We start from the raw sequence: 25,254 nt of genomic DNA on the forward strand, positions 1-25,254 counted from the left end.
AGTCCGGAGTTTTTACCTTCGGAGATGGAGCAGGTGAGGACCTGGGAGCTGTAGAAGCTGAGAGGAGCCACTCTGGCTGAATGCTTCTTCATCCTCCACTAGGGGCAGAGCCAACAGTCCCTCTCTGAGATGTGTGTATGTTGTCTGTCCGCCTGGCTAGGCTGCTGCTGCTGCTACGCTCCTCCTGCAATCCCTCTGCATCCCCGGGCTCCTGGCTCATCCACAGGCAGCTTGCTTTAGCTCTCTATCCGCTTCTTCTTTCTAAATGTCTATTAATGTTCATCTTCTTCTTTAGTTCTGTCTCTCCTCCTTCACAATCAGTTAAGCTGACTCCCTCACTGTTGCTCCATCCTTCTCAATCAGTTGAGATGACTCCCTCACTGTTTCTTACTTAGATGTTGACTCTCTCTCTGGACAGTGGTGGAGCTCAGTAGAAGTGCTGTGGAGTGGAGACTACTGTTGAGCTGTCATGCCGTGATCCAACGCTACACCGTCTTCAAGGTAGACTCAAGTGTGTGGCGCCGTGCAATCACTCTCTCCATCTCTTTCCTTTCATTCCTCCTCCGTTGCTTTCCCCTCCTCTTCATTTGCTGTGCAAATCAGATGCTTTGTTTGGAAGGTAACCAAGCATCCCCCCTCTCTTTCTCTCCCTCTTTCTCTCTCTCTCTCTCGCTCCTCTGCTGGCACTTCTCTCCTACTTCACTACTCCTTCAGTCTTAGATTATTTATAGAGGTCCTGTCCTGTTGTTTGTGCCACTGTAACACAAATGAATTTAACTGAGAATAAGTCCCCCCACCACCCCTAATTCCTCACTCAACCTGGACTCACTCAACCTGGGGTAGACGTAAGATAGTAAAACTCCAATTAGTATGCTACGTTACGTTTCATATGTTATGTATTATTTTGTGGACGCCCATCATCCATTTCATATGATATGTTACGTTTCATATGTTATGTATTATTTTGTGGACGCCCATCATCCATTTCATATGATATGTTACGAATAGAGTACCACAGTGGGAGTCATAATACCCATAAAACCTAGCGGTTAAACAGGGAAATGGTTCCAATTGTTTTTCCACCATTCATTTTTCCCATAGGATTTTTTTTAGAAACACTTAAAATAGAGGCTGTGTTCCGTGTAGGCTTACACTGGCAGGACATTTTGATAACCGTATTAATCTCTCTCTAGGCCAAGGTGACTTTTATCAATATATTTGCCTGTATTTACCCCACAAAAATGAAATGCTAATTGGCTGCTAATGTGTCTATTATAAAGAACTACAAAATGCAATGATGATCTGGACAAGACTGCCAAATTGAGGCAAAGGTAAGAATCTCTGTATTAACTATCTAATGTTAGTTAAATGTAATAATGAATAATGAATAAATTGTGCAAGTTTTAAATTGACACAATACCTGTTAGCAAAGGTGTCAGCTAGAGAGGACGTGCAGGAGCATGCAGGAATTTATAGTCTTGCAAGATGTCTACTTTGATGCTAATTAGCATTTTTTCAAATTTTTCAAAAAATAAAACTGAATATTTTGATAAAATTCACCTTGTCTTAGAGAGATTTACATGGTTATCAAAACGTCATGCCAGGGTAAGCCTACACGAAACACAGCCCTTATTTTAAGTGTTTCTAAAATCCCCAATGGGAAAAAATATATGGTGGAAAAACGATTGGAATCATTTCCCTGTTTGACCGCTAGGTTTTATGGGTATTATGACACCTCCATTATGTAACAATAATGCTAGTATTAACTCGAACCCAGGCGCAGAGAAACACAGCGAGCAGAGGTAAGGGTCCTGGAATGCCTTCTCAGCAGCAGGGGTCCTGCTTACATACCCAGCCGAGCCCTTGGTGAGCGCTGTCAGTGGCGCAGCCACCGAACTAAAGTCTCTCACAAATCTCCAGTAGAAATTAGCAAAACCCCAAAAACGCTGGACTTGTTTGACTGTGCTGGGCCGCGGCCAGTTGACCACCGCTTCTAGCCATAAGACACAATGTACCCCAGGAAGGAGATCTGAGGAATGTGAAACTCACACTTCTCGGCCTTCATGAACAAGTGGTGAGAGAGGAGTATTTGAAGAACCTGGCGAACATGTTGGATGTGTTCAACCATGGACCTGGAGAAGATGAGGATGTCATCCAGGTACACAAATACGAACTGGTGAAGGAAGTCGTGCATCACATCATTAACCATGGCCTGGAAAATGGCCGGAGCATTTGCAAGTCCAAATGGCATGCCACGGTACTGATAATGTCCATTTGGGGTGTTGAACGCTGTCTTCCACTCGTCTCCCTGTCTGATGCGCACTAGATTGTACGCGTTCCGTAAATCCAATTTTGAGAAATCCCTGGAGTCTCTCAAAGGCTGATGACATAAGAGGAAGGGGGTAATGGTTCTTGATGGTAATGTTATTTAAACCCTGGTAATCGATACAGGGACGTAATCCCCCATCCCCCATTCAAACAAAGAAAAACCCACTCCTGCAGGTGAAGTGGACGGCCGAATAAAACCAACCGCCAGCGCCTGGCTGCAGTCTCTAAACCTGAGAGAGAATACAGCCCTCCTCTTGGAGGAGTGATGCCGGGCAGGAGGTCGATGGCACAATCATAGGACCTGTGAGGAGGCAGTTCGCTGGCCCTTCATTTGTTGAAGACCTGACCCAGATCCCAGTAATCCCGAGGTATGTGGGAAAGATCAGGCTTGTCATCCCCAGCCAGGGAAACAGGAGAATTGGAAGCCTCCAGACGAGCAGGGCCGGAAAGATGTGGTGAGAGTTGCTGGCAGGTGGACTGGCATGAAGGTTTCCATCCCAGAACTCTTCCTGAGGGCCAGTCAATTTGAGGATTATGGATAGAAAGCCACGGATGTCCAAGAACCAGGGGAAGGGCAGGAGTGTCCACCAAATGCAACTGGATAAACTCCACATGATAATCCAGAACTTGTAGCTGCATAGGCATGGTGAGTTGCTTCACCTTCCCAGACCCTAGGGGTTGACCATCCAGTGCAGTGACTGACAACGGAATGTCCAGCTTAGTGAGAGGCAGCCCCTGTTGGCGAGCTAATGTGCGATCCAGAAAACAGTCGGTAGCCCCAGAGTCATTGAAAGCAGGAATGTCCAACTGCCCATTGTCCCACCGCAGGTTGGCTGGAAGCAAGGTGTGTACCGTGGCGGCAGCTGGAGACTGTATCTGACTCCCCAGTATTCTCCTGTCTACTGACGAGTAATCCCCTTTCCCGTCAGCTTGGGACAGGAGGCACGGAAATGTGTAGACTTGTCCACAGTAAAGATAACGTTTCTTGTTAATCCTGTACCTTCTCTCCAGAGCGGAAAGTCTGGTGCGTCCCAGTTGCATCGCCTCCTCTGAAGGATATGAAGGAGAACCAGAGCCGAATTGAGAACTCTGACGGGATACAGGACAAGCAGATGCAGCATAAGGCAGTGTAACAAACGAAGAATCGACTCCCTCAGTGGAGCCCGAAATACTGGAAACAACTCCGAACCCCTCCGTCCTCTCACGACGACATTCCCGAAGCCGGTTGTCAATCCGGATGGCCAGAACGATAAGCTCATCCAGAGTGTCAGGGTTGTCCCAGGAAGCCAGTTCATCCTTGAGAACCTCGCTGAGTCCGTTCAGAAAGGCTGAGTGAAGTGCCTCTGTATTCCAACCACTCCCAGCGGCGAGCGTCCGAAAGTCAATGGTGTAATCAGCTACGCTCCGGCTGCCCTGCTGAAGCACAATGAGTCTTTGAGCAGCGTTCCTGCCACTGATGGGGTGATCAAAAAAACCCATCTCCTGGGTGAAGCTTTGCCAATTAAAACAAATGTCTGATTGCTACTCCCATATTGCCGGGGCCCAGGCCAGAGCCCGTCCTGAGAGCAAGGAGATTACGTATGCCACTCTGGAACGCTCAGTGGGAAACATTGATGCCTGCAGCTCGAAGCCCAGCGAGCATTGGAGCAGGAACCCATGACACCTCCCAGGATGCCCCTCATATCACTCCGGTGCTGGGAGATGAGGCTTCCCGAAGGGAGGAAGACGCTGAGCTGGTAGGGAGTTGAGTATTAGGAACAGCCACAGGTGCAGCAGCCGTTGCTCCCATCTGTCCTGTCTGCAGAGCGTACACAAGAGTTCTTAAATCCTCTGACAATGTCTGCAGCCGCGCCTCATGGCGACCAATCACAGTTCCATGGTGGGTGAGAGCCGACCACAAATGGTGGAGTTCGGAATGTTCCTAGGACGACTGAAAAATCTCTGCTGGGTCCATAGCAGTCTTAGGTCTACCTTAATAATAATGCTAGTATGAACTCGAACCCAGGCACAGAGAAACACAGCAAGGAGAGTTAAGGGTAAATCCAGAACTTTTACTTGGAGTCTTAACAGAAACAAGGCAACCGCACAAGAGCATACTAATTAAACATAAGACCTAAGCAAAGATGCAGGCCAACTGAGGAACCTAAATAACAAGGCAACCAGGTGAACAGAGAAGGTAATTAAACACAGGTGAATCCAATAAGTAATTATCAGGGTAACCTGGAAACTAGAAAACAGTGTAAGGGTGCCCTTCAGTGGTAAGCTAAGGAAACAACAATCAAATAACAGAAACTCTGACACACTGTGGGGCTCTATTGTAATTCATACAATATGTTACGAATCTGCAAAACGTATGATATGTTACAAATTCCTACTTTTGTTTTTGCCTTAAATAACCTTCTGTCTTATGTCATAATACCAAGCATAACATCATACTCATTTGAGTGTCCCGGATTTACCTACCATGTTACGTCTAGTCTATGAGACCAGGCTGCCTCAAAACACCTCATGACAGGGAGATCTGCTGCAGTACAAGCACCAGAGATATGAACAACAATACAGCGAACCAGTGCGGCAGCACCTTCCCATTGGGTAGCCCTGATTACAGTTACCAGGAAATGTGTACTCCAGCCTCTCTCTTTCACTATATCAGTGTCACTCTGACCTCCCTTCCCACTCTCCTGTCTCTCCTCTACAATTCTTATCAGTCATAATCCTGGCAAGGCTACAGAGAGCATGGCAAATCAAAGTGCTTCACCGTTCCTTAAAGTGGAGTCTGGAGAGAACCATATGTTTCTTACAGTTTGGTGAGAGTGTGGTTGACCTATGGTTATTTTGCATACAATCTTCCCACAGAGCGACCTGACCAAATTCACAAAAAATGTGAGTAAAGAGCTCTGTCAAATCTCATTGAAAGCAAGTCTAAGAAGCTGTCCTATGTGCACTATTTCTATGCTTCCCGTTCTTAAGTTCAGTTTCTGTGTCTTTTGCTTTCGGTTTTGTACACCAGCTTCAAACAGCTGAAAATACCATATTTTTGGTTATGGAAAATATATTTCACAGCGGTTAAGATGGCCCAATGATTCTCTACACTATACTTGCTTCTTTTGTCACATAAACTGAAATAAGGCAAACTATTCCCCAAAAAATTGAAAGGTGCATAGTGCACTTTTAAGGAACTTGACAAAAATACATTATTTTCTTGGTATTTCATTACTTTAACAGAACGTTTCCTAGAAGTTCAAACATGGTTACGTTTCATTTAAAATGTGGTAATGTTCTATGAATGTTCTCCAACTGGTTTGACATTGGGAATGTTCTCAAATAGTTCAGAGAACGTTAAGAAACAGAGGTCTTCTGTGGGAATTTCAGTACTTCAGCATAACGCTTCCTGCAGGTTTCCTCGTGGTTCTATTTAAAGTCATGTTCTCAAATTTGTCAGAAAATGTTAAGAAAACTTTCCATAAAAACCACAACAAAACTTTAGAAACGTTCAGAGAACGTTCTAAAAATGTTATTTAAAAACATACATTCCTTTCAGCATCAACAAAACTCTCTATCTTCTGTCTTGTTAAGTGTGTTCAGGTGTGTTGCAGCGCCCACTAATTGGCCACACCTGATCTTAATGAGTGTTTGTTTCCTTTGAAATGGGGTCTGTTTGAATAGACTAAAATTAACAGCTTTGAATGACTACAAAAAACATGGCATGCTAGCTCCATCCTGGTGGCACAGTGGACTAATTCCATAGATAGAGAACAGAAGAGCATAGGTTTAAATCCCACTGACGCTGTGCCACAATAAAAAATACATGTGTTTGCATGATTAATGCGTGAGCATTTCCATGGGTCCTATCTGTGCTAAGAGTTCAAAACTAGTTAAACTAACTAGCATTGTTATTAAACGTCTTATTGAAACATGTTCATTCATCTGTGGGATGTTTGCTTTCAGCCACATGTTAGGTTGGTAGAGTAGAGCAACAACAGCAGCTGGTGAGATGGAACATCTGGTGTGACTCTCAGTCCTAGTGCTGGGATGGGATGACCATAAGGACTGGGACAAGCCCTCTCACTCTGTGTCCCAATGACACACATCTCCACCTCAGACCTACCACACACTTCCCCCTCTCATCACAACCCTAGAGACCCCCGACCAGGGTTTATCCATGGCCAACACAGTGCTGCTGTTGCATCTTGGACCAGGGCACAGGTCCCCCCAAAAAACTCAGCACTCCTCCATAGCAACGGCGTTGCTCCGGTGTGCTCTGGCCCAGTACACTGACGCAGTAGCCCCATTCAGGGCCTTTGTCATTCAGATTAGCCCATGTCCCTCTGCCACCATACAGCCCTTTGTCTTTATGCATCTCTCTGTTAATTAGTACGTCTCAGAGATGAGTAGGAAAAGGACGAGAGGACAGAGAGGAGAGAGAGCTCCTTGAAATAACGTATTAGAGTAGGCAGTGGTGTAATAGTATTCTGACTACCCATATTATTATAACAAAGCATATCATTTTCATCTACATTGTTCTTAAACATATTCAATAATTACAGGACTATACACAATAGTGTGAGGTTGTGAATTTAAGATTGATGATTAAAACCAATGCCCATCATCTGTTGATGAAGAAATCACACGTTTTAAGAGGGGGACATCTAGTGGGCCTATGGGAGAGTAGCAGACTAGGAGCATTAGTTAGAAGCATTACCCATTATTTTCTGTATGATGTAACTGTATACCAATATGACTTTGGTCATCTTAAGTATTTGTTAACTAATGCAAATAAGGAGCACCATATGCCATTGATATGCCCATGTTATGTGTATTCAGTGGTTCTTCTAGGGAGATAATGGATGTCTGAGTGGGTGTGATTTAAGGAGCTCTCCATGTTGATTTATACATGCAGGTAGTAATAGGCTAAGTAGACCTCCAGTCACAGCTCCCCTTTTACTAGCTGTAATTTCTTTGGAGGATCCATTAATGGAGTAGAGATCTGGACGTTCAAGGTAAATCCAGGGTGGTATTGCAGGTATATGCATTTCCTCCACCCGTTTTATACTGTTGCTAAAGCCTCACAAACCCTGAGATTATGTGGTCAAGCACACTTTTAAGAAGATGTAGTGTATGCTGAGTAAGCCTTAATTACATTTACATTTTAGTCATTTAGCAGACACTCTTATCCAGAGCAACTTACAGTAGTGAATACATACATTTCATTTTCAAGCATTTTTTTTTTTGTACTGGCCCCCCGTGGGAATCGAACCCACAACCCTGGCGTTGCACACACCATGCTCTACCAACTGAGCCACAGGGAAGGATAATCACCTATCTTAAGCACCTAGATTCCTAATTTGCCTCCCATGTTTGTATGTTTGCTACATTGGCAAACACACAGGATTCCTTAATAAACTATTTTTAAGAAATATTACACCAATTACTTTGTAGGGCTTTTACCAATGATGTATGTAAATCCTGTATTGCTGATGCTATGTATTGGCCAGTGAGAGGCTTTGAAGCCACCGTTCGGTCATATTGGCTCTCCTCAATAGGAATTAGTGGAATTCTACAGTATTTCTGATGTATTTGTGTTGTTGTAGTGGGGACAGTAACATTAGAACTTTCAAAATATGTTACTTTAAGAAGTCATTTTTTATTTTTATGTTTAGCTCACAGGTGAAATGAGGGCAGTGGGAAGGTAGGCCCCTAAATGGTGGGTAATCCAAGAAAGAAGACAAGTAGGCAGCCAGTATGTTGCAATTAACTTTAGTGAACTAATTACAAAATAATACATATAGGAGCAGTTAGCATAGTACATCTGGACGCACAACTGCAACGTGGTTCGACTAGCAGAGACTTCCTAAGGCAGCGTTAAGTTTAGCTCATAAAATATCATTTTAAAGTATGTAATAGAATAAACATGGCATTAATAAATGCATAACTTCCAAAATATGTTTTACAATGGTGGGGTAATGCCAACAACCCCCATCCCCCTCATCAGTCATCAATGTGCAGCGGTTCCCAAACCTTTTCACTAAGGCCCCCCCTTCAAGCATTGGGGAACCTCCAGCGCGCACAAGTACTGTTCATGACACAAACTGTTCACACTCCTCTTGTGGTGGAGAGAACATTTTGCAAGTTTAAAGTTTTTTTCCTACAATTCTACACATTTTGTCATGGGGTGTAGAGAACACTTTGCAGTTTTAAAGCAAATTTTCTTGCAATTCTATACATTTTGCCATGTCTAATGTGTATTCCTGTGATATTTGAGTGACTGAAACATTACAACAAAATCTATGGGCCAAGGAACCTAGCTACAAAACGTTAGCTGACATGGGCTAGTTGATCTGGACATTTCTGACAAGTTATAAATAGCTCTCAAAGAAATGCAATGACTGACATGACAAGAGGAAAACTGATTAATATATATAATATATATATATATATATACACTGTTCAAAAAAATAAAGGGAACACTAAAATAACACATCCTAGATCTGAATGAATGAAATAATCTTATTAAATACTTTTTTCTTTACATAGTTGAATGTGCTGACAACAAAATCACACAAAAATAATCAATGGAAATCCAATTTATCAACCCATGGAGGTCTGGATTTGAAGTCACACTCAAAATTAAAGTGGAAAACCACACTACAGGCTGATCCAACTTTGATGTAATGTCCTTAAAGCAAGTCAAAATGAGGCTCATAGTGTGTGTGGCCTCCACGTGACTGTATGACCTCCCTACAACGCCTGGGCATGCTCCTGATGAGGTGGCGGATGGTCTCCTGAGGGATCTCCTCCCATACCTGGACTAAAGCATCCGCCAACTCCTGGACAGTCTGTGGTGCAACGTGGCGTTGGTGGATGGAGCGAGACATGATGTCCCAGATGTGCTCAATTGGATTCAGGTCTGGGGAACGGGCGGTCCAGTCCATAGCATCAATGCCTTCCTCTTGCAGGAACTGCTGACACACTCCAGCCACTAGCATTGTCTTGCATTAGGAGGAACCCAGGGCCAACCGCACCAGCATATGGTCTCACAAGGGGTCTGAGGATCTCATCTCGGTACCTAATGGCAGTCAGGCTACCTCTGGCGAGCACATGGAGGGCTGTGCGGGCCCCCAAAGAAATGCCACCCCACACCATGACTGACCCACCGCCAAACCGGTCATGCTGGAGGATGTTGCAGGCAGCAGAACGTTCTCCACGGCGTCTCCAGACTCTGTCACGTCTGTCACATGTGCTCAGTGTGAACCTGCTTTCATCTGTGAAGAGCACAGGGCGCCAGTGGCGAATTTGCCAATCTTGGTGTTCTCTGGCAAATGCCAAACGTCCTGCACGGTGTTGGGCTGTAAGCACAACCCCCACCTGTGGACGTCGGGCCCTCATACCACCCTCATGGAGTCTGTTTCTGACCGTTTGAGCAGACACATGCACATTTATGGCCTGCTGGAGGTCATTTTGCAGGGCTCTGGCAGTGCTCCTCCTGCTCCTCCTTGCACAAAGGCAGAGGTAGCGGTCCTGCTGCTGGGTTGTTGCCCTCCTACGGTCTCCTCCACGTCTCCTGATGTACTGGCCTGTCTCCTGGTAGCGCCTCCATGCTCTGGACACTACGCTGACCGACACAGCAAACCTTCTTGCCACAGCTCGCATTGATGTGCCATCCTGGATGAGCTGCACTACCTGAGCCACTTGTGTGGGTTGTAGACTCCGTCTCATGCTACCACTAGAGTGAAAGCACCGCCAGCATTCAAAAGTGACCAAAACATCAGCCAGGAAGCATAGGAACTGAGAAGTGGTCTGTGGTCACCACCTGCAGAACCACTCCTTTATTGGAGGTGTCTTGCTAATTGCCTATAATTTCCACCTGTTGTCTATCCCATTTGCACAACAGCATGTGAAATGTATTGTCAATCAGTGTTGCTTCCTAAGTGGACAGTTTGATTTCACAGAAGTGTGATTGACTTGGAGTTACATTGTGTTGTTTAAGTGTTCCCTTTATTTTTTTGAGCAGTGTATATATATATATACACTACTGTTCAAAAGTTTGGGGTCACTTAGAAATGTCGTTTTTGAAAGAAAAGCACATCTTTTGTCCATTGAAATAACATCAAATTGATCAGAAATACAGTGTAGACATTGTTAATGTTGTAAATGACTATTGTAGCTGGAAACGGCAGATTTTTTATGGAATATCTACATAGGCGTACAAATCAAATCAAATCAACTTTTATTGGTCACATACACATGGTTAGCAGATGTTTATGCGAGTGTAGCGAAATGCTTGTGCTTCTAGTTCAAATCGTGCAGTAATATCTAACAAGTAAATCTAACAATTTCACAACAATTACCTTATACACACAAGTGTAAAGGAATGAATAAGAATATGTATATATAAATATATGGATGAGCGATGGCCGAACGGCATAGGAAAGATGTAGTAGATGGTATAGAGTACAGTATATACATATGAGATGAGTAATGTAGGGTATGTAAACATGATATAAAGTGGCATTGTTTAAAGCGACTAGTGATACATTTATTACATCCAATTTTTAATTATTAAAGTGGCTAGAGATTGAGTCAGTATGTTGGCAGCAGCCACTCAATGATGGCTGTTTAACAGTCTGATGGCCTTGAGATAGAAGCTGTTTTTCAGACTCTTGGTCCTAGCTTTGATGCACCTGTACTGACCTCGCCTTCTGGATGATAGCGGGGTGAACAGGCAGTGGCTCGGGTGGTTGTTGTCCTTTATGATCTTTTAGGCCTTCCTGTGACATCGGGTGGTGTGGGTGTCCTGGAGGGCATGTAATTTGCCCCCGGTGATGCGTTGTGCAGACCGCACCAACCTCTGGAGAGCCTCACTGTTGAGGGCGGAGAAGTTGCCGTACCAGGCGGTGATACAGCCTGACAGGATGCTCTCGATTGTGCATCTGTAAAAGTTTGTGAGTGTTTTTGGTGACAAGCCAAATTTCTTCAGCCTCCTGAGGTTGAAGAGGCACTGTTGCGCCTTCTTCACCACACTGTCTGTGTGGGTGGACCATTTCAGTTTGTCCGTGATGTGTACGCTGAGGAACTTTCCACCTTCTCCACTACTGTCCCGTCGATGTGGATAGGGGGCTGCTCCCTCTGCTGTTTCCTGAAGTCCACGATCATCTCCTTTGTTTTGTTTACGTTGAGTGTGAGGTTATTTTCTTGAAACCACACTCCGAGGGCCCTCACCTCCTCCCTGTAGGCCGTCTCGTTGTTGTTGGTAAGCAAGCCTACCACTGTAGTGTCGTCTGCAAACTTGATGATTGAGTTGGAGGCGTGCATGGCCACGCAGTCATGGGTGAACAGGGAGTACAGGAGAGGGCTGAGAACGCACCCTTGTGGGAGCCCAGTGTTGAGGATCAGCGGGGGAGAGATGTTGTTTCCTACCCTCACCACCTGGGGCGGCCGTCAGAAAGTCCAGGACCCAGTTGCACAGGGTGGGGTCGAGACCCAGTATCTCGTGCTTAATGACGAGTTTGGAGGGTACTATGGTGTTAAATGCTGATCTGTAATCGATGAACAGCATTCTTACATAGGCATTCCTCTTGTCCAGATGGGTTAGGGCAGTGTGCAGCGTGATTGCGCCGTCTGTGGACCTATTGGGGCGGTAAGCAAATTGGAGTGGGTCTAGGGTGTCAGGTAGGGTGGAGGTGATTTGATCCTTGACTAGTCTCTCAAAGCACTTAATGATGATGGAAGTGAGTGCTACGGGGTGATAGTCGTTTAGCTCAGTTACCTTAGCTTTCTTGGGAACAGGAACAATGGTGGCCCTCTTGAAGCATGTGGGAACAGCAGACTGGGATAGGGATTGATTTGAATATGTCTGTACACACCAGCCAGCTGGTCTGCGCATGCTCTGAGGACATGGTTAGGGATGCCGTCTGGGCTGGCAGTCTTGCGAGGGTTAACACGTTTAAATGTTTTACTCACATTGGCTGCGGTGAAGGAGAGCCCCCAGGTTTTGGTAGCGGGCCGTGTCAGTGGCACTGTACTGTCCTCAAAGCGAGCAAAGAAGTTGTTTTATATGTCTGGGAGCAAGACATCAGTGTCCGCGACAGGGCTGGTTTTCTTTTTGAAATCCGTGATTGACTGTAGACCCTGCCACATACGTCTCGTGTCTGAGCCGTTGAATTGCGACTCTACTTTGTCTCTAAACTGACGCTTAGCTTGTTTGAATGCCTTGCGGAGGGAATAGCTACACTGTTTGTATTCGGTCATGTTTGCGGTCGCCTTGCCATGATTAAAAGCAGTGGTTCGCGCTTTCAGTTTTACGAGAATGCTGCCATCAATCCACAGTTTCTGGTTGGGAAAGGTTTTAATAGTCACCGTGGGTACAACATCACCGATGCACTTGCTAATAAACTTGCTCACCGAATCAGCGTTGTTGTTGTCTGAAGCTATCCGGAATTAGATTGGTCGGACCAGTGTGGAACAGACCTGAGCATGGGTGTTTCCTGTTTTAGTTTCTGTCTATAGGCTGGGAGCAACAAAATGGAGTTGTGGTCAGATTTGCCAAAAGGAGTGCGAGGGAGGCTTTGTATGCGTCGCGGAAGTTAGAGTAGCAATGATCCAGAATTTTGCCAGCCCGGGTTGCGCATTCCATATGCTGATAAAATTTAGGGAGCCTTGTTTTCAGATTAGCCTTGTTAACCTGTTATGGCTAGGGGGCAGTATTTTCACGGCTGGATAAAAAACGTACCCGATTTAATCTGATTATTAGTCCTGCCCAGAAACTGGAATATGCATATAATTATTAGCTTTGGAGAGAAAACACTCCAAAGTTTCTGAAACTGTTTGAATGGTGTCTGTGAGTATAACAGAACTCCTATGGCAGGCAAAAACCTGAGATGCCTCTGTTCAGGAAGTACCCTGTCTGAACATTTCTTGCCCTTCTTTATTATCTCTATCGTTTACAAAGGATCTCTGCTCTTACGTGACAATTCACACGTCTCCAATGAGGTCTCATAGCCCGGGAAAAACAGGAATGACGTAATTCAAAGCCCTGGCTGAAGCACAGGAAGGCAAAAGCTAAGTGGTCACTCAATGGTCTAAGCCTTAGGCGCGTGACACGCCCCGCCCCCGGCTTTCGGTTTTTTCCTCAGTTTACAGACAGGCAGATTCCCGGTCGGAATATTATCGCTTCTCTACGAGATAAATTGCATAAATATTGGTTTTAAACAGCGGTTGACATGCTTCGAAGTACGGTAATGGAATATTTAGAAATTTTTTGTCATATTTTGCGTCATGCTCGTGGCCGAGATTTAGCGTTGGGATAGTGTCTAGAACGCACGAACAAAACGTCGCTGTTTGGATATAACGATGGATTATTTGGGACCAAACCTACATTTGTTATTGAAGTAGAAGTCCTGGCAGTGTATTCTGATGAAGAACAAGCAAGGTAAGAACATTTTTCTTATAGGAAATGTGATTTTGGTGAAGGCTAAACTTGCAGGGTGTCTAAATAGCTAGCCCTGTAACGCCGGGCTATGTACTTACATTATTGCAAAATGTGCTTCATCCGAAAAGCTATTTTAAAATCGGACATATCGAGTGCATAGAGGAGTTCTGTATCTATAATTCTTAAAATAATTGTTATGCTTTTTGTGAACGTTTATCGTGAGTAATTTAGTAAAATCACCGGAAGTGTTCGGTGGGAATGCTAGTTCTGAACGTCGCATGCTAATGTAAAAAGCTGTTTTTTGATATAAATATGAACTTGATTGAACAGACATGCATGTATTGTATAACACAATGTCCTAGGTGTGTCATCTGATGAAGATCATCAAAGGTTAGTGCTGCATTTAGATATGGTTTGGGTTTATGTGACATGATATGCTAGCTTGAAAAATGGCTGTGTGATTATTTCTGGCTGGGTACTCTGCTGACATAATCTAATGTTTTGCTTTCGCTGTAAAGCCTTTTTGAAATCGGACAGTTTGGTTAGATAAAGGAGAGTCTTGTCTTTAAATAGCTGTAAAATAGTCATATGTTTGAAAAGTGTAAGTTTTCGGATTTAGAGGAGTTTGAATTTCGCGCCCCGCCCATCATTGGATATTGGAGCAATCGTTCCGCTAGCGGAACGTGTAGATGTAAGAGGTTAAAATCCCCAGCTACAATAAATGCAGCCTCAGGATATGTGGTTTCCAGTTTACATAGAGTCCAATGAAGTTCTTTCAGGGCCGTCGAGGTGTCGCTTGGGGGGGATATACACGGCTTTGATTATAATCGAAGAGAATTCTCTTGGTAGATGCACGATGCCTGAATAAACCGGGTGGCTGTACCGACTCTGATATCGTGTCTCGAGTGAGCCATGTTTCCGTAAAACGGGGAATGCCTTCTCTGGAAGGCAACCCTTGCTCGTATTTCATCTACCTTGTTGTCAAGAGACTGGACATTGGCGAGTAGAATACTCAGGAGCGGTGAACGAGCCTGACCAGAAGACCGCTCCATCTGCCCCTTCTGCGGCGCCGTTGTTTTGGGCCTGCTGGGATCCGATCCATTGTCCTGGGTGGTGGTCCAAACAGAGGATCCGCTTCGGGAAAGTCGTATTCCTGGTCGTAATGTTGGTAAGTTCACGTTGCTCTTATATCCAATAGTTCTTCCCGGATGTATGTCAAAAGACTTAAGATTTCCTGGGGTAACAATGTAAGAAATAATACATAAAAAACAAAATACTGCATAGTTTCCTAAGAAAGCGAAGCGAGGCAACCAGCCTATAGGGAGGAGGTCAGAGACCTGGAAGTGTGGTGCCAGGACAGCAACCTCTCCCTCAACGTGATCAAGACAAAGGAGATCATTGTGGACTACAGGAAAACGAGGGCCGAGCATGCCCTCATTCTCATCAACAGGGCTGTAGTGGAGCAGGTTGAGAGCTTCAAGTTCCTTGGTGTCCACATCACCAACAAACTATCATGGTCCAAACATACAAAGACAATTATGAAGAGGGCACGACAATGCCTATACCCCCTTAGGAGACTGAAAAGATTTGGTATTGGTCCTCAGATCCTCAAAAAGTTCTACAGCTTCACCATTGAGAGCATCCTGACTAGTTGCATCATCGCCTGGTATGGCAACTGCTCGGCCTCCGACTGCAAGGCGCTACAGAGGGTAGTGCGAACGGTCCAGTACATCACTGGGGCCAAGCTTCCTGCCATCCAGGACCTTTATACCAGGTGGTGTCAGAAGAAGGCCCTAAAAATTGCCAAAGACTCCAGCCACTCTAGTCATTGACTGTTCTCTCTGCTACCGCACGGGAAGCGGTATGGGGTATTGTGTATTGATGAGGGGAATAAAAATATGTACCAGGGTACTTAGTGGCCTGTAGTTTGTACATTCAAAAACATTCCCTTAGGTTTAACTGTTTAAGACGGTCCACTTTTCTAATTGAGGCCGGAACATGATCAATACCCATAGCTTGTAGGGAGGCAGGGTTGCCATGGTGTAAGGACTTGTAGTGCCTTGCCATGGGGTAGTCTTCATTGACTACCCGTATGGCATACTTGTGTTCCGCTAAGCGGTCTTGAAGGCGTCTCTTTGTCCATCCAATGTAGAACACCTTGCACTGTGGACATTCCAATCTATAGATGACATGAGTGGTTTTGCAGTTAATGAAATGCTTGACGTAATACTCCATTTTTTGGATTTACAAACTACAGGCCACTAAGTACCCTGGTTTAAATGAAGATATGGATTTCTCACCCTTCCTGTAGGGTCGTGATAGGTCCATTTACTGTCATCTAGAGGACATTTTACTCAATTGCCCTCAGCTATGTTTAGACTGTTGTTGTTCATGTTTGCTGTGTTCTAGTGTACAGTACTATGGAATATATTGCTGTCTTATTCTTGACACTTCTCCCAGTCATATTTAAGGTTAGAACTAACTATCTAGGTGTTCTGATACTTCTAGCTTGGAGTTGAATTTTTTGATAACATAGCTACAGTATTTCACTTTTTAATGTGTATAGTATTGCTTACTAGGTGTGTCCAATCAATTTTATAACCACTCTCTCTTCAAATTAGGGCTAATTGGAAAAGCTGTTCAAAAGAGGACATTGTATTATTTCTTTGTACTCCCTGTCGAAGGCCATGCAGCCGAAAACGAGTCGGTTTTTTAAAACTTTGTTTCTATTGAAAATGCCATACAAATAAAGCCATTTCAGTTAATTATATGAAGAGTGCTTTGGTCCTCCTTTCTTTTTGATAAAATATATTTTGATTTGATTAAAACTTTTTTGGGTTATAGTTTTGACATCTTCACTATTATTCTACAATGTAGAAAATAGTAAAAATAAAGAAAAACCCTTGAATGAGTAGGTGTGTCAAACTTTTGACTGGTACTGTATAAATCATTGGTTTTTATCCATTCTCAAGAGAGCTGAGGGCTAGGGGTTCAAGAGAAAGCTCACAACCCATTAGACGCTAGTTAAAAATAGCAGGCTGAGAGAGGGACAAGGGGAAAGTGAGTGCAGACATAGGCCTACATGAAGAATGTCTGAGTGAAAATGTAATTCAATTCACCTGCTGCTTGTAGGTTGACTACCAGCCAATACAAATATGTGCAACATAGCAGGTTGTTCTATCATACATTTGAAGTCGGAAGTTTACATACACCTTAGCCAAATACATTTAAACTCAGTTTTTCACAATTCCTGACATTTAATCTTAGTAAAAATTCCCTGTCTTAGGTCAGTTCGGATCACCGATATGAAATGTCAGAATAATAGTAGAGAGAATGATTCATTTCAGCTTTTGTTTCTTTCATCACATTCCCAGTGGGTCAGAAGTTCACATACACTCAATTAGTATTTGGTAGCATTGCCTTTAAAATGTTTAACTTGGGTCAAATGTTTCGGGTAGCCTTCCACAAGCTTCCCACAATAAGTTGGGTGAATTTTGGCTCATCCCCCCTGACAGAGCTGGTGTAACTGAGTCAGGTTTGTAGGCCTCCTTGCTCGCACACTCTTTTTCAGTGGGATTGAGGTCAGGGCTTTGTGATGGCCACTCCAATACCTTGACTTTGTTGTCCTTAAGCCATTTTGCCACAACTTTGGAAATATGCTTGGGGTCAATGTCCATTTGGAAGACCCATTTGCGACCAAGCTTTAAATACCTGACTAATGTCTTGAGATGTTGATTCAATACATCCACATAATTTTCATTCCTCATGAAGCCATCTATTTTGTGAAGTGCACCAGTCCCTCCTGCAGTAAAGCACCCCCACAACATGATGCTGCCGCTCCGTGCTTCACGGTTGGGATGGTGTTCTTCGGCTTGCAAGCCGCCCCCTTTTTCCTCCAAACATAACGATGGTCATTATGGCCAAACAGTTCTATTTTTGTTTCATCAGACCAGAGGACATTTCTCCAAAAAGTATGATCTTTGTCCCCATGTGCAGTTGCAAACCGTAGTCTGGCTTTTTTTATGGTGGTTTTGGAGCAGTGGCTTCTTCCTTGCTGAGCGGCCTTTCAGGTTATGTGACTATAGGACTCGTTTTACTGTGGATATAAATACTTTTGTACCTGTTTCCTCCAGCATCTTCACAAGGTCCTTTGCTGTTGTTCTGGGATTGATTTATTTCACGCACCAAAGTATGTTCATCTCTAGGAGACAGAACGCGTCTCCTTCCTGAGAGGCATGACGGCTGTGTGGTCCCATGGTGTTTATACTTGCGTACTATTGTTTGTACAGATGAACGTGGTACCTTCAGGCGTTTGGAAATTGCTCCAAAGGATGAACCAGACTGTGAAGGTCTACCAATTTTTCTGAGGTCTTGTCTGATTTCTTTTAATTTTCCCATGATGTCAAGCAAAGAGGCACTGAGTTTGAAGGTAGGCCTTGAAATACATCCACGGTACACCTCCAATTGACTCAAATGATGTCAATTAGCCTATCAGAAGCTTCTAAAGCCATGACAACATTTTCTGGAATTTTCCAAGCTGTTTAAAGGCACAGTCAACTTAGTGTATGTAAACTTCTGACCCACTGGAATTGTGATACAGTGAATTATAAGTGAAATAATCTGTCTGTAAACCATTGTTGGAAAAATTACTTGTGTCATTATCACGATCGTCAAAATGAGTAGACCAAGGTGCAGCGTGCGTAGCGTTCCACATGGAGTGGTTGAGAAACGAGTTTTAATGACTCCAACCTAAGTGTATGTAAACTTCTGACTTCAACTGTATTTTGATGTCAACAAGCACTGATATGGAACATTGTTTAGGGATGGGAACATCTTAAATGCTTCAATAGAAACGTGAATGTGTTGTCTGTGTGTCTGGGGAGACTTTTAGTGCTATAAGTATCATAGTGTACCTTGTCATATTTGTTCTGAGAACACTCCAGTCTGGAGTTTCCAAACAGAGTTCTTATTCCAATGTCAATGTTAATGTGAGCTGCCAGCCTAGCCCGGTGCTGAGTGACGTTGCCAAGGCCTTTCATTTCACTTCCTCTCTCCTCTGCCAGTCTGCCCAGTGGGATGCCAGTGCCAGCCAGCTCCTCTGGATCACTGAACAAGCCATCTCAGCACTTCACAGGCATGATACTATACACCACGAATTATAAAAAATTATAAAAAACACTTGTTCAAGGGACACTGATGGGCAATTTGTCTGAGCAGGGCCAATGAGGAGTCCCCAGAATCGATCTGAGAACTGGTGCTGGGGTAAGAGCAAGCTATATCATTTTTACAATTTCAAATCAACACTCCAACTTCAGTAAGTTATCTTATCACTTAATGTCAGCAAAACATTTACATTTTTGGTCATATCACTGTCATCACAACCACCATGTGAACTTTAGCCAACAACCTTTCTGAAAATGTAGTCCATGATCCTCCTTGGAGGCATAATATTAATTCACTGCCGATGGCAACAAAAGCAAAATGTCAACAGAAGAAGGCCAAAAATATAATTACCCAATGGCGTTAGCAAGATTAAATTAATTTTCTATATCTGTGCTATTTTTGCTTCATCCTAACAGCAACCTTTTTGTAAATGATATGCAACATTTTAAGAGACATCTAATTCTGAATTCAAAATTGAAACAAATACTTACGAACAAGTGGCAGGCAGCCCTAAGACATCAACATCATAGAGACTAGATGTCAAATGAAGCTTCTCTGTGAGACCCACATCTGGTTTGTCATAAGAAGTGTAATAAGAAAGTGGCTGTGGGTGCTATTCCCCTCCACACTGAAAACACCTGCTCCTTGCACCTGTAATTTCATCACAGATGGTATCCTATACATTCATTATCCTTGGCTATATTACCAGAGTTCGTTATGCCACTGTTGGTTTAGAGAGGGCTCTCTTTCATGTTATTAGATCGGACAGGTGGGAGTGTCCATTTAAGCATGGTTTATTTCTTTCCTAGTTAGACTATCGTAAGTGATGCCAAGAAGCAAAGATAATAAAGCCATATAATAAGAGAGACATATAAATGTTCCTCCCCAGATGCAGCTACTGCTACACCAGAGGAACCCAGAGAGTCAGTAAGGTATCCAACACTATAAGTTATGGTGCACTCATGGAATGTCATTCCTTGAGCAGATATACCACAGAAATCATGGTCTGCTCATCTTCCAGTGGCTTTAACAGTGTGAAAGCAAATATCTTATCAATTCAGACATTGCCTAGCTATGCTGAAAGTTATTTCCCTGTCTAGCTGGAAAGCTGATTACCTCGTATAACTGAATAAGGTCTCAAATCCTCTTGTATGATGCACTAAATCCTGGTAAAGACTTGTTATTCACCCCGAGGGATACTGTGTGTGACTGACTTATATTGCTCTTTAGGTCTGAGTAACTTCACAACTAATTCATGTAGATTAACTTTTATATAACATCTAGGAAATGCAAAGGAGATTGTGTGACACGTAAAATTAAATTCAGTAGGGTATTTTTCAGAATTTGAAACACAACAGGCTCAGGGACACTGAATCATTGATATTTTTCTTCAACAAGAGTATCAGATCTTCCTTACATTTACACCCACATATACTACAATGAATGGACCAATTACAGTATATAGGATTTCTGACCACTGTAACATTTTATGTGAAGAATAATGGCCTTAATCTCATATAGATTCTCTATATGCTATAAGTCGCTCTGGATAGGAGCGTCTGCTAAATGACGTAAATGTAAATGTAAAACGTAATAGCTATTGCTGGCAGTAATTGCATTGTGGAGTGCCAAATTGTTTTCTTTCTTCCTGCTGTCATCCGTAAAGGGGATGTATATGGTGATTTTGCCACTTTGCAGAGCTCCTAGACAGAGATCCCATGAAGAACCCATATAATTAAATCTAGGTTTATCTCAAACCATGAGTTCACCACAGCAAACATAGATTTATTACAAATCAAGATCAATCCAATTAAGGGTGGCCCAGGCATACTCCTTGCAGCTTCTTCTAGCACTCTGAGGTGGCAAAAAAACGAAGTATATTATATCCAATGTATCCTGCAATGCATGCACAATGGTGGGGGTGTACGTGAAAAAGATGTATTATTTTAATAGAGTGCCAACTATTAACATGACCAGCAACAAACAATTCAATAGGCATCCAACATCTAATACACTCCTCAACATCTGTTGACTCCTCCTTATCTAGATTGTTAAATGATTATGTAAACACTACAGTCATGGTAACAGGCACAATGGTTTGCATAGACATCAAGTCACTGTACAATGTGTAATAAATGTGGATATGCATCACATTACGATATTGCATTGTGACTGACTGTCTGTCTGTCTGCTGTTGATTGTTTGTGTCTCAGACCAAAAGGCAATAGGGATGTGAGGAGAAACATGACTTCCTATTAGTCGACATAGCTAAAGCTGTCAGCGACTGTCAGCTTAGAATGAAAAAACAAATGCCCACTTCTGACATTAAACAAAACTCAGTGATTGACAGAACAGTAGAAACCAGTAGAATTAACATCAATCACTGTATTTCATTTTGTGAGTGAAGATAATGTTTAGGCCTATTCCTGCAACCCCACATAAATGGTTAACATGAATGTAATATGGGGAAGCGAAGCTCTTTTTTCCCCCTCTATAATATGCTGGTCATACATAGTCTACTACTATCTGTGCCATTGTCTGGAAAAAGCCCTTTAGTTTTACGAGTTCGTTTAGTTGACTTTTAGGCTGGCTACTGTAGGCTACTTTCTTTTCTGACTGTTTAAAAAAAGATGTATATATATCGTTTTCATGACTTACTTCTGTGACTGGAGTAGCCCGGGAAATAGCCGTAATAACCAGTGATCCGTAGAATTCTATCCTCAATGTCTTGCACACCGTTGGCCGTCACTTTGGAGGGGGTGTCCATGTCCCCGAAGAGAAGGTGGCTGTCACCCGCTTTGCCGGGTAGGTGCGTTTTCAACGGTTCCAGCCGAAAGCAGGGCTGGTCCCCTCCACTTTCAGCACCTTCGGTACTGATCATCGTAAGTCAAAACGGCCAGTTTTGACGGGAAGGAAAGAATTCGGGTGTTCCGCGCTCACCATGCGAACGATAGTATCAATGGCATCAATCAACAGCTATGAAAGGACATTCACATTTCACATTCCACCACACTGTGCGCAAGGTTTTTGGAACTTGGTGAGCGTGACCGACATCGTCTCATATTTTCTTTTAACTATCCCAGGCCTATGTTCATGTAAAATACCTTCTCATAATGTAGGACTTAATACCCTCAACTACCTTTGTCCTGCCACAAATCAACAACAACAATACCCCCTTTTCCCTCAATAAACTGTATTTGCAGAATCCATTTAGTGCACGCTGTAGGCTCAATAGTTTTCCACACTGCACATATGCTGTATTTAAAGGTCCAATGCAGCCGTAGTTTTTTTATCTCAATATAAAATAATTTCTGGGTAAGAATTAAGTACCATACTGTGATTCTTTTCAATTAAAACAGTCAAAAAGAAACAAAAATAGCTTATAGCAAAGAGCAATTTCTCAATTAAGAATTTAGCTGGGACTGTCTGGGAGTGGTTTGAGTGTGGAGGGGAAAACAGAACATTTGCTGTTATTGGTCTATGAACTACTTTACTAAATGCCTTCCCACCAAAACAGGTTTACATTTCAGGCACGCTATTCAACAGCTCTTACACTAAAAGGGCATTATCATAATTTTCACAATTTCATAGCGTTGAAATATATATAAAACACAGAAAAATCACGTTTTCATTGCACTGGTCCTTTAATACTTAATGGGTGATGTTTATTTTTTGTGTTTTCATTATGCATGAGGCTTGGCAGGCAGGTCAGCCATGATACAAGTCAGTATTCAATGTCCATCAATGTCTGAGGACGTCTGGAGATGACGTAAAAGCCGTCCACTAGGGGCAGTAGTGAGAGCTGTTACCTTCAAGTAAGTTTTGGTTTTGCTAGAGCGTTGTGGACTGGGATGGAGGATGGGCGTAAGCATCTGCCTCTGGTTCAAAAACAACTTTCTATCGCTGGATTCGAACACGCAACCTGTCTACCTGATAGGACCAATAAGAAAGAAGGCCAAACCTCTCTGCCAATAACAGCTAATTTTCAGTTTTTCCCTCCCCACTCAAACCACTCCCAGACAGTCCTAGCAAAATTCTTCATGAGAAATTGCTCTTTGCTAAGAAGCTATTTTTGTTTCTTTTTTACTTTTTTAATTCAAAACAATCACAGTATGGTACTTAATTGTTACCCAGAAATGATTTGATATTTAGATAAAAACGGCTGCATTGGACCTTTAAAGTACAGCAAATGTGCAGTGTGGAGAGCTAGAGAGCCTACAGGGACCACTGAATGGATTCTGCAAATACAGTTTATTGAAGGGAAGGGGGGTATTGTTGTTGTTGATTTGTGGCAGGACAAAGGTAGTTGTCAGGGTATTAGGCCTACATCAGGAGAAGGTATTTTACATAAATATAGGTCAGGGGTAGTTAAAGCATGCACTTTACAATAGAGTAGCTTACAGAGTTAGTAGTCATACTCTCTAGTATAACTATAAGCAACCATTAAGTTTTTAATTAAAATATGAGGAGAACTTTAATGTGAGGTAAAGCCCCTAACAATTTATTTTCTCCTGCTGGCTGAGGGAGCGCCAGAGGTTCCACGGCTGACGTTGGAAAGAAGGGGAGCTCCTCTTGACAGGATCCCCTAGTTTGTAGATGCTGCCCAAAAAGTGCTTACTATTCAGCTCCAAATTCAAGAACACAAGCTGCAGTATTTCAATGTCTTTCTGATTCGCCTCTGTCCAAGTCCTCAGTACTTTGTGTGAAATTGATTTCTAGAGTGTGGAGAATTTGCACCCGTTGGCATTTTTGTGCAGACACTCGCTGAGTTGTGGTGATGCCCCTGGGTGCCAGCAGTGTTTCATCTCCCTCCCTCTCTTACTTACTAAACCAATCTCCACCTCATGTTCTATTGTCTCTGGTTGTTTTTCTCCAGAACAGTTCTCTCTCCACTACCTGGCAGGGACATGAAAGCTTCATGGCTGCAACAACATAGAGATGCCAGTGCCCAGAAGTGTTTTCCCTCTAAGGCTTTATGAGCTTTGTTTCTGTGATTTTTTTTTTGGCCACCGGAGTCCAGTCTTTACAAACTAAACCCCCCCCTTATTTAGCAAGTGTGCCCACTCTGGTATTGGCACATGCGCTCTAGCCAAACGCTCGCAGATCGAGTAATTTACATGATGAGATTATTATGGACTCCCCCCAAAAAAATATTATTTTTATTTGTCAAACAGCAGCCAAGAAGCATCAATGTTCATGTCACCAGAATAAGACCCACAGAATTGATTGGAAAAGAGCATCAAGCTCATCAACTTGCACTTTCACCACCCTGTTAAGTTCATCGTAACTTATTTCCACTGTAGCCTAATAAACTGCATGCTTTCCCGAGGAGTCCTAGTAGGAGGACCACACGTCATGTGTGACTCCAAGTTTACTTTGATATGATGGTTATCATACTTGCGCATAAAAGCGTTTCCACCGACATTTCTCGCATAATACATTTTACCAACATAAAAAGATCCCACGTTTTCTAGCGTATTTTGTTTTGTCGACATTTGGAAAGTTTACCGAAAAGTGTCATTTTTCCATCATGTCACGAAGTCGGTCCCTCTCCTTGTTCGGGCAGTGTTCAGCGGTCGACGTCACCGACCTTCTAGCCATCACTGATCCATTTTTCATTTTCCATCGGTTTTGTCTTGTCTTCCTTCACACCTGGTTCCAATCCCATCAATTACATGTTGTGTATTTAACCCTCTGTTTCCCCTCATGTCCTTGTCGGAGATTGTTTTGTTTGTATGTGATGTGCGAGTCAGTGTTGGTGTGCGACGGATTTTGTACCCACTTTGTTATTTTGTATATTTTGGTGCTTTTGGAGTTTTATCAGCATTTATTAAACAACTCTGTTTATACCAAGTTCGTTCTCCTGCGCCTGACTTCCCTGCCACCAACACGCACCCCTTACACATCAGGCCTGTCATATTTTTTTTAAATGACATGTGCGTAAAGGAGAGAATCTCCTCATAGGAATTTACGACCTCTTCTTACAAAGCCTGTGTCAGGAGTATAGAGGTCGGGGGGATGGTGCATAGAAAAGGGCTGGTGCAGAGGGAGGGGGGTCACTTGTGCTCGCTGTACCCAAAGAGGGCAACATCATGACAATGCATTCTGACACTTCTACAGCCTCCTGCTCAGTATTCTTAGCATTCTCAGCCTGACATCTTGTCTCTGTGAAGATGACGGTGGTTAATGTTTCTCAGTCACAGCTAACCCATGGGGTCTGGTCTTATTAGTCTTGTCAATGAAGCTGAACTCTGTGTCATAGGGCCTACTCTTCTAGCCCTACGATCAATTGAATCTATTAGTATTCTGACCCTGTGTCCCGCACCCTATTCTAA

The 25,254-nt window shown here is 43.2% G+C and overlaps 1 protein-coding gene across 2 annotated transcripts in view; it reads right to left on the minus strand.

The window, feature by feature from the left end:
* The window catches only part of LOC115162300 (solute carrier family 35 member F4), a 29,571-nt gene extending 7,737 nt beyond the window's left edge, over nucleotides 1–21,834 (minus strand). Inside the window, exon 1 of one of the 2 annotated variants that reach the window (XM_029713470.1) lies at nucleotides 21,578–21,834. In XM_029713470.1, coding sequence (XP_029569330.1) covers nucleotides 21,578–21,800 — 223 coding nt within the window. In that variant the 5' untranslated portion in view covers nucleotides 21,801–21,834. Of the gene's footprint in view, nucleotides 1–16; nucleotides 507–21,577 lie in introns of those variants that run through there. The other variant, XM_029713471.1, reaches the window with a different exon arrangement.
* Nucleotides 21,835–25,254: the final 3,420 nt, after the last annotated feature.

Source organism: Salmo trutta, chromosome 25, assembly GCF_901001165.1.
Source record: "Salmo trutta chromosome 25, fSalTru1.1, whole genome shotgun sequence".
Lineage (NCBI taxonomy): Eukaryota > Metazoa > Chordata > Actinopteri > Salmoniformes > Salmonidae > Salmo > Salmo trutta.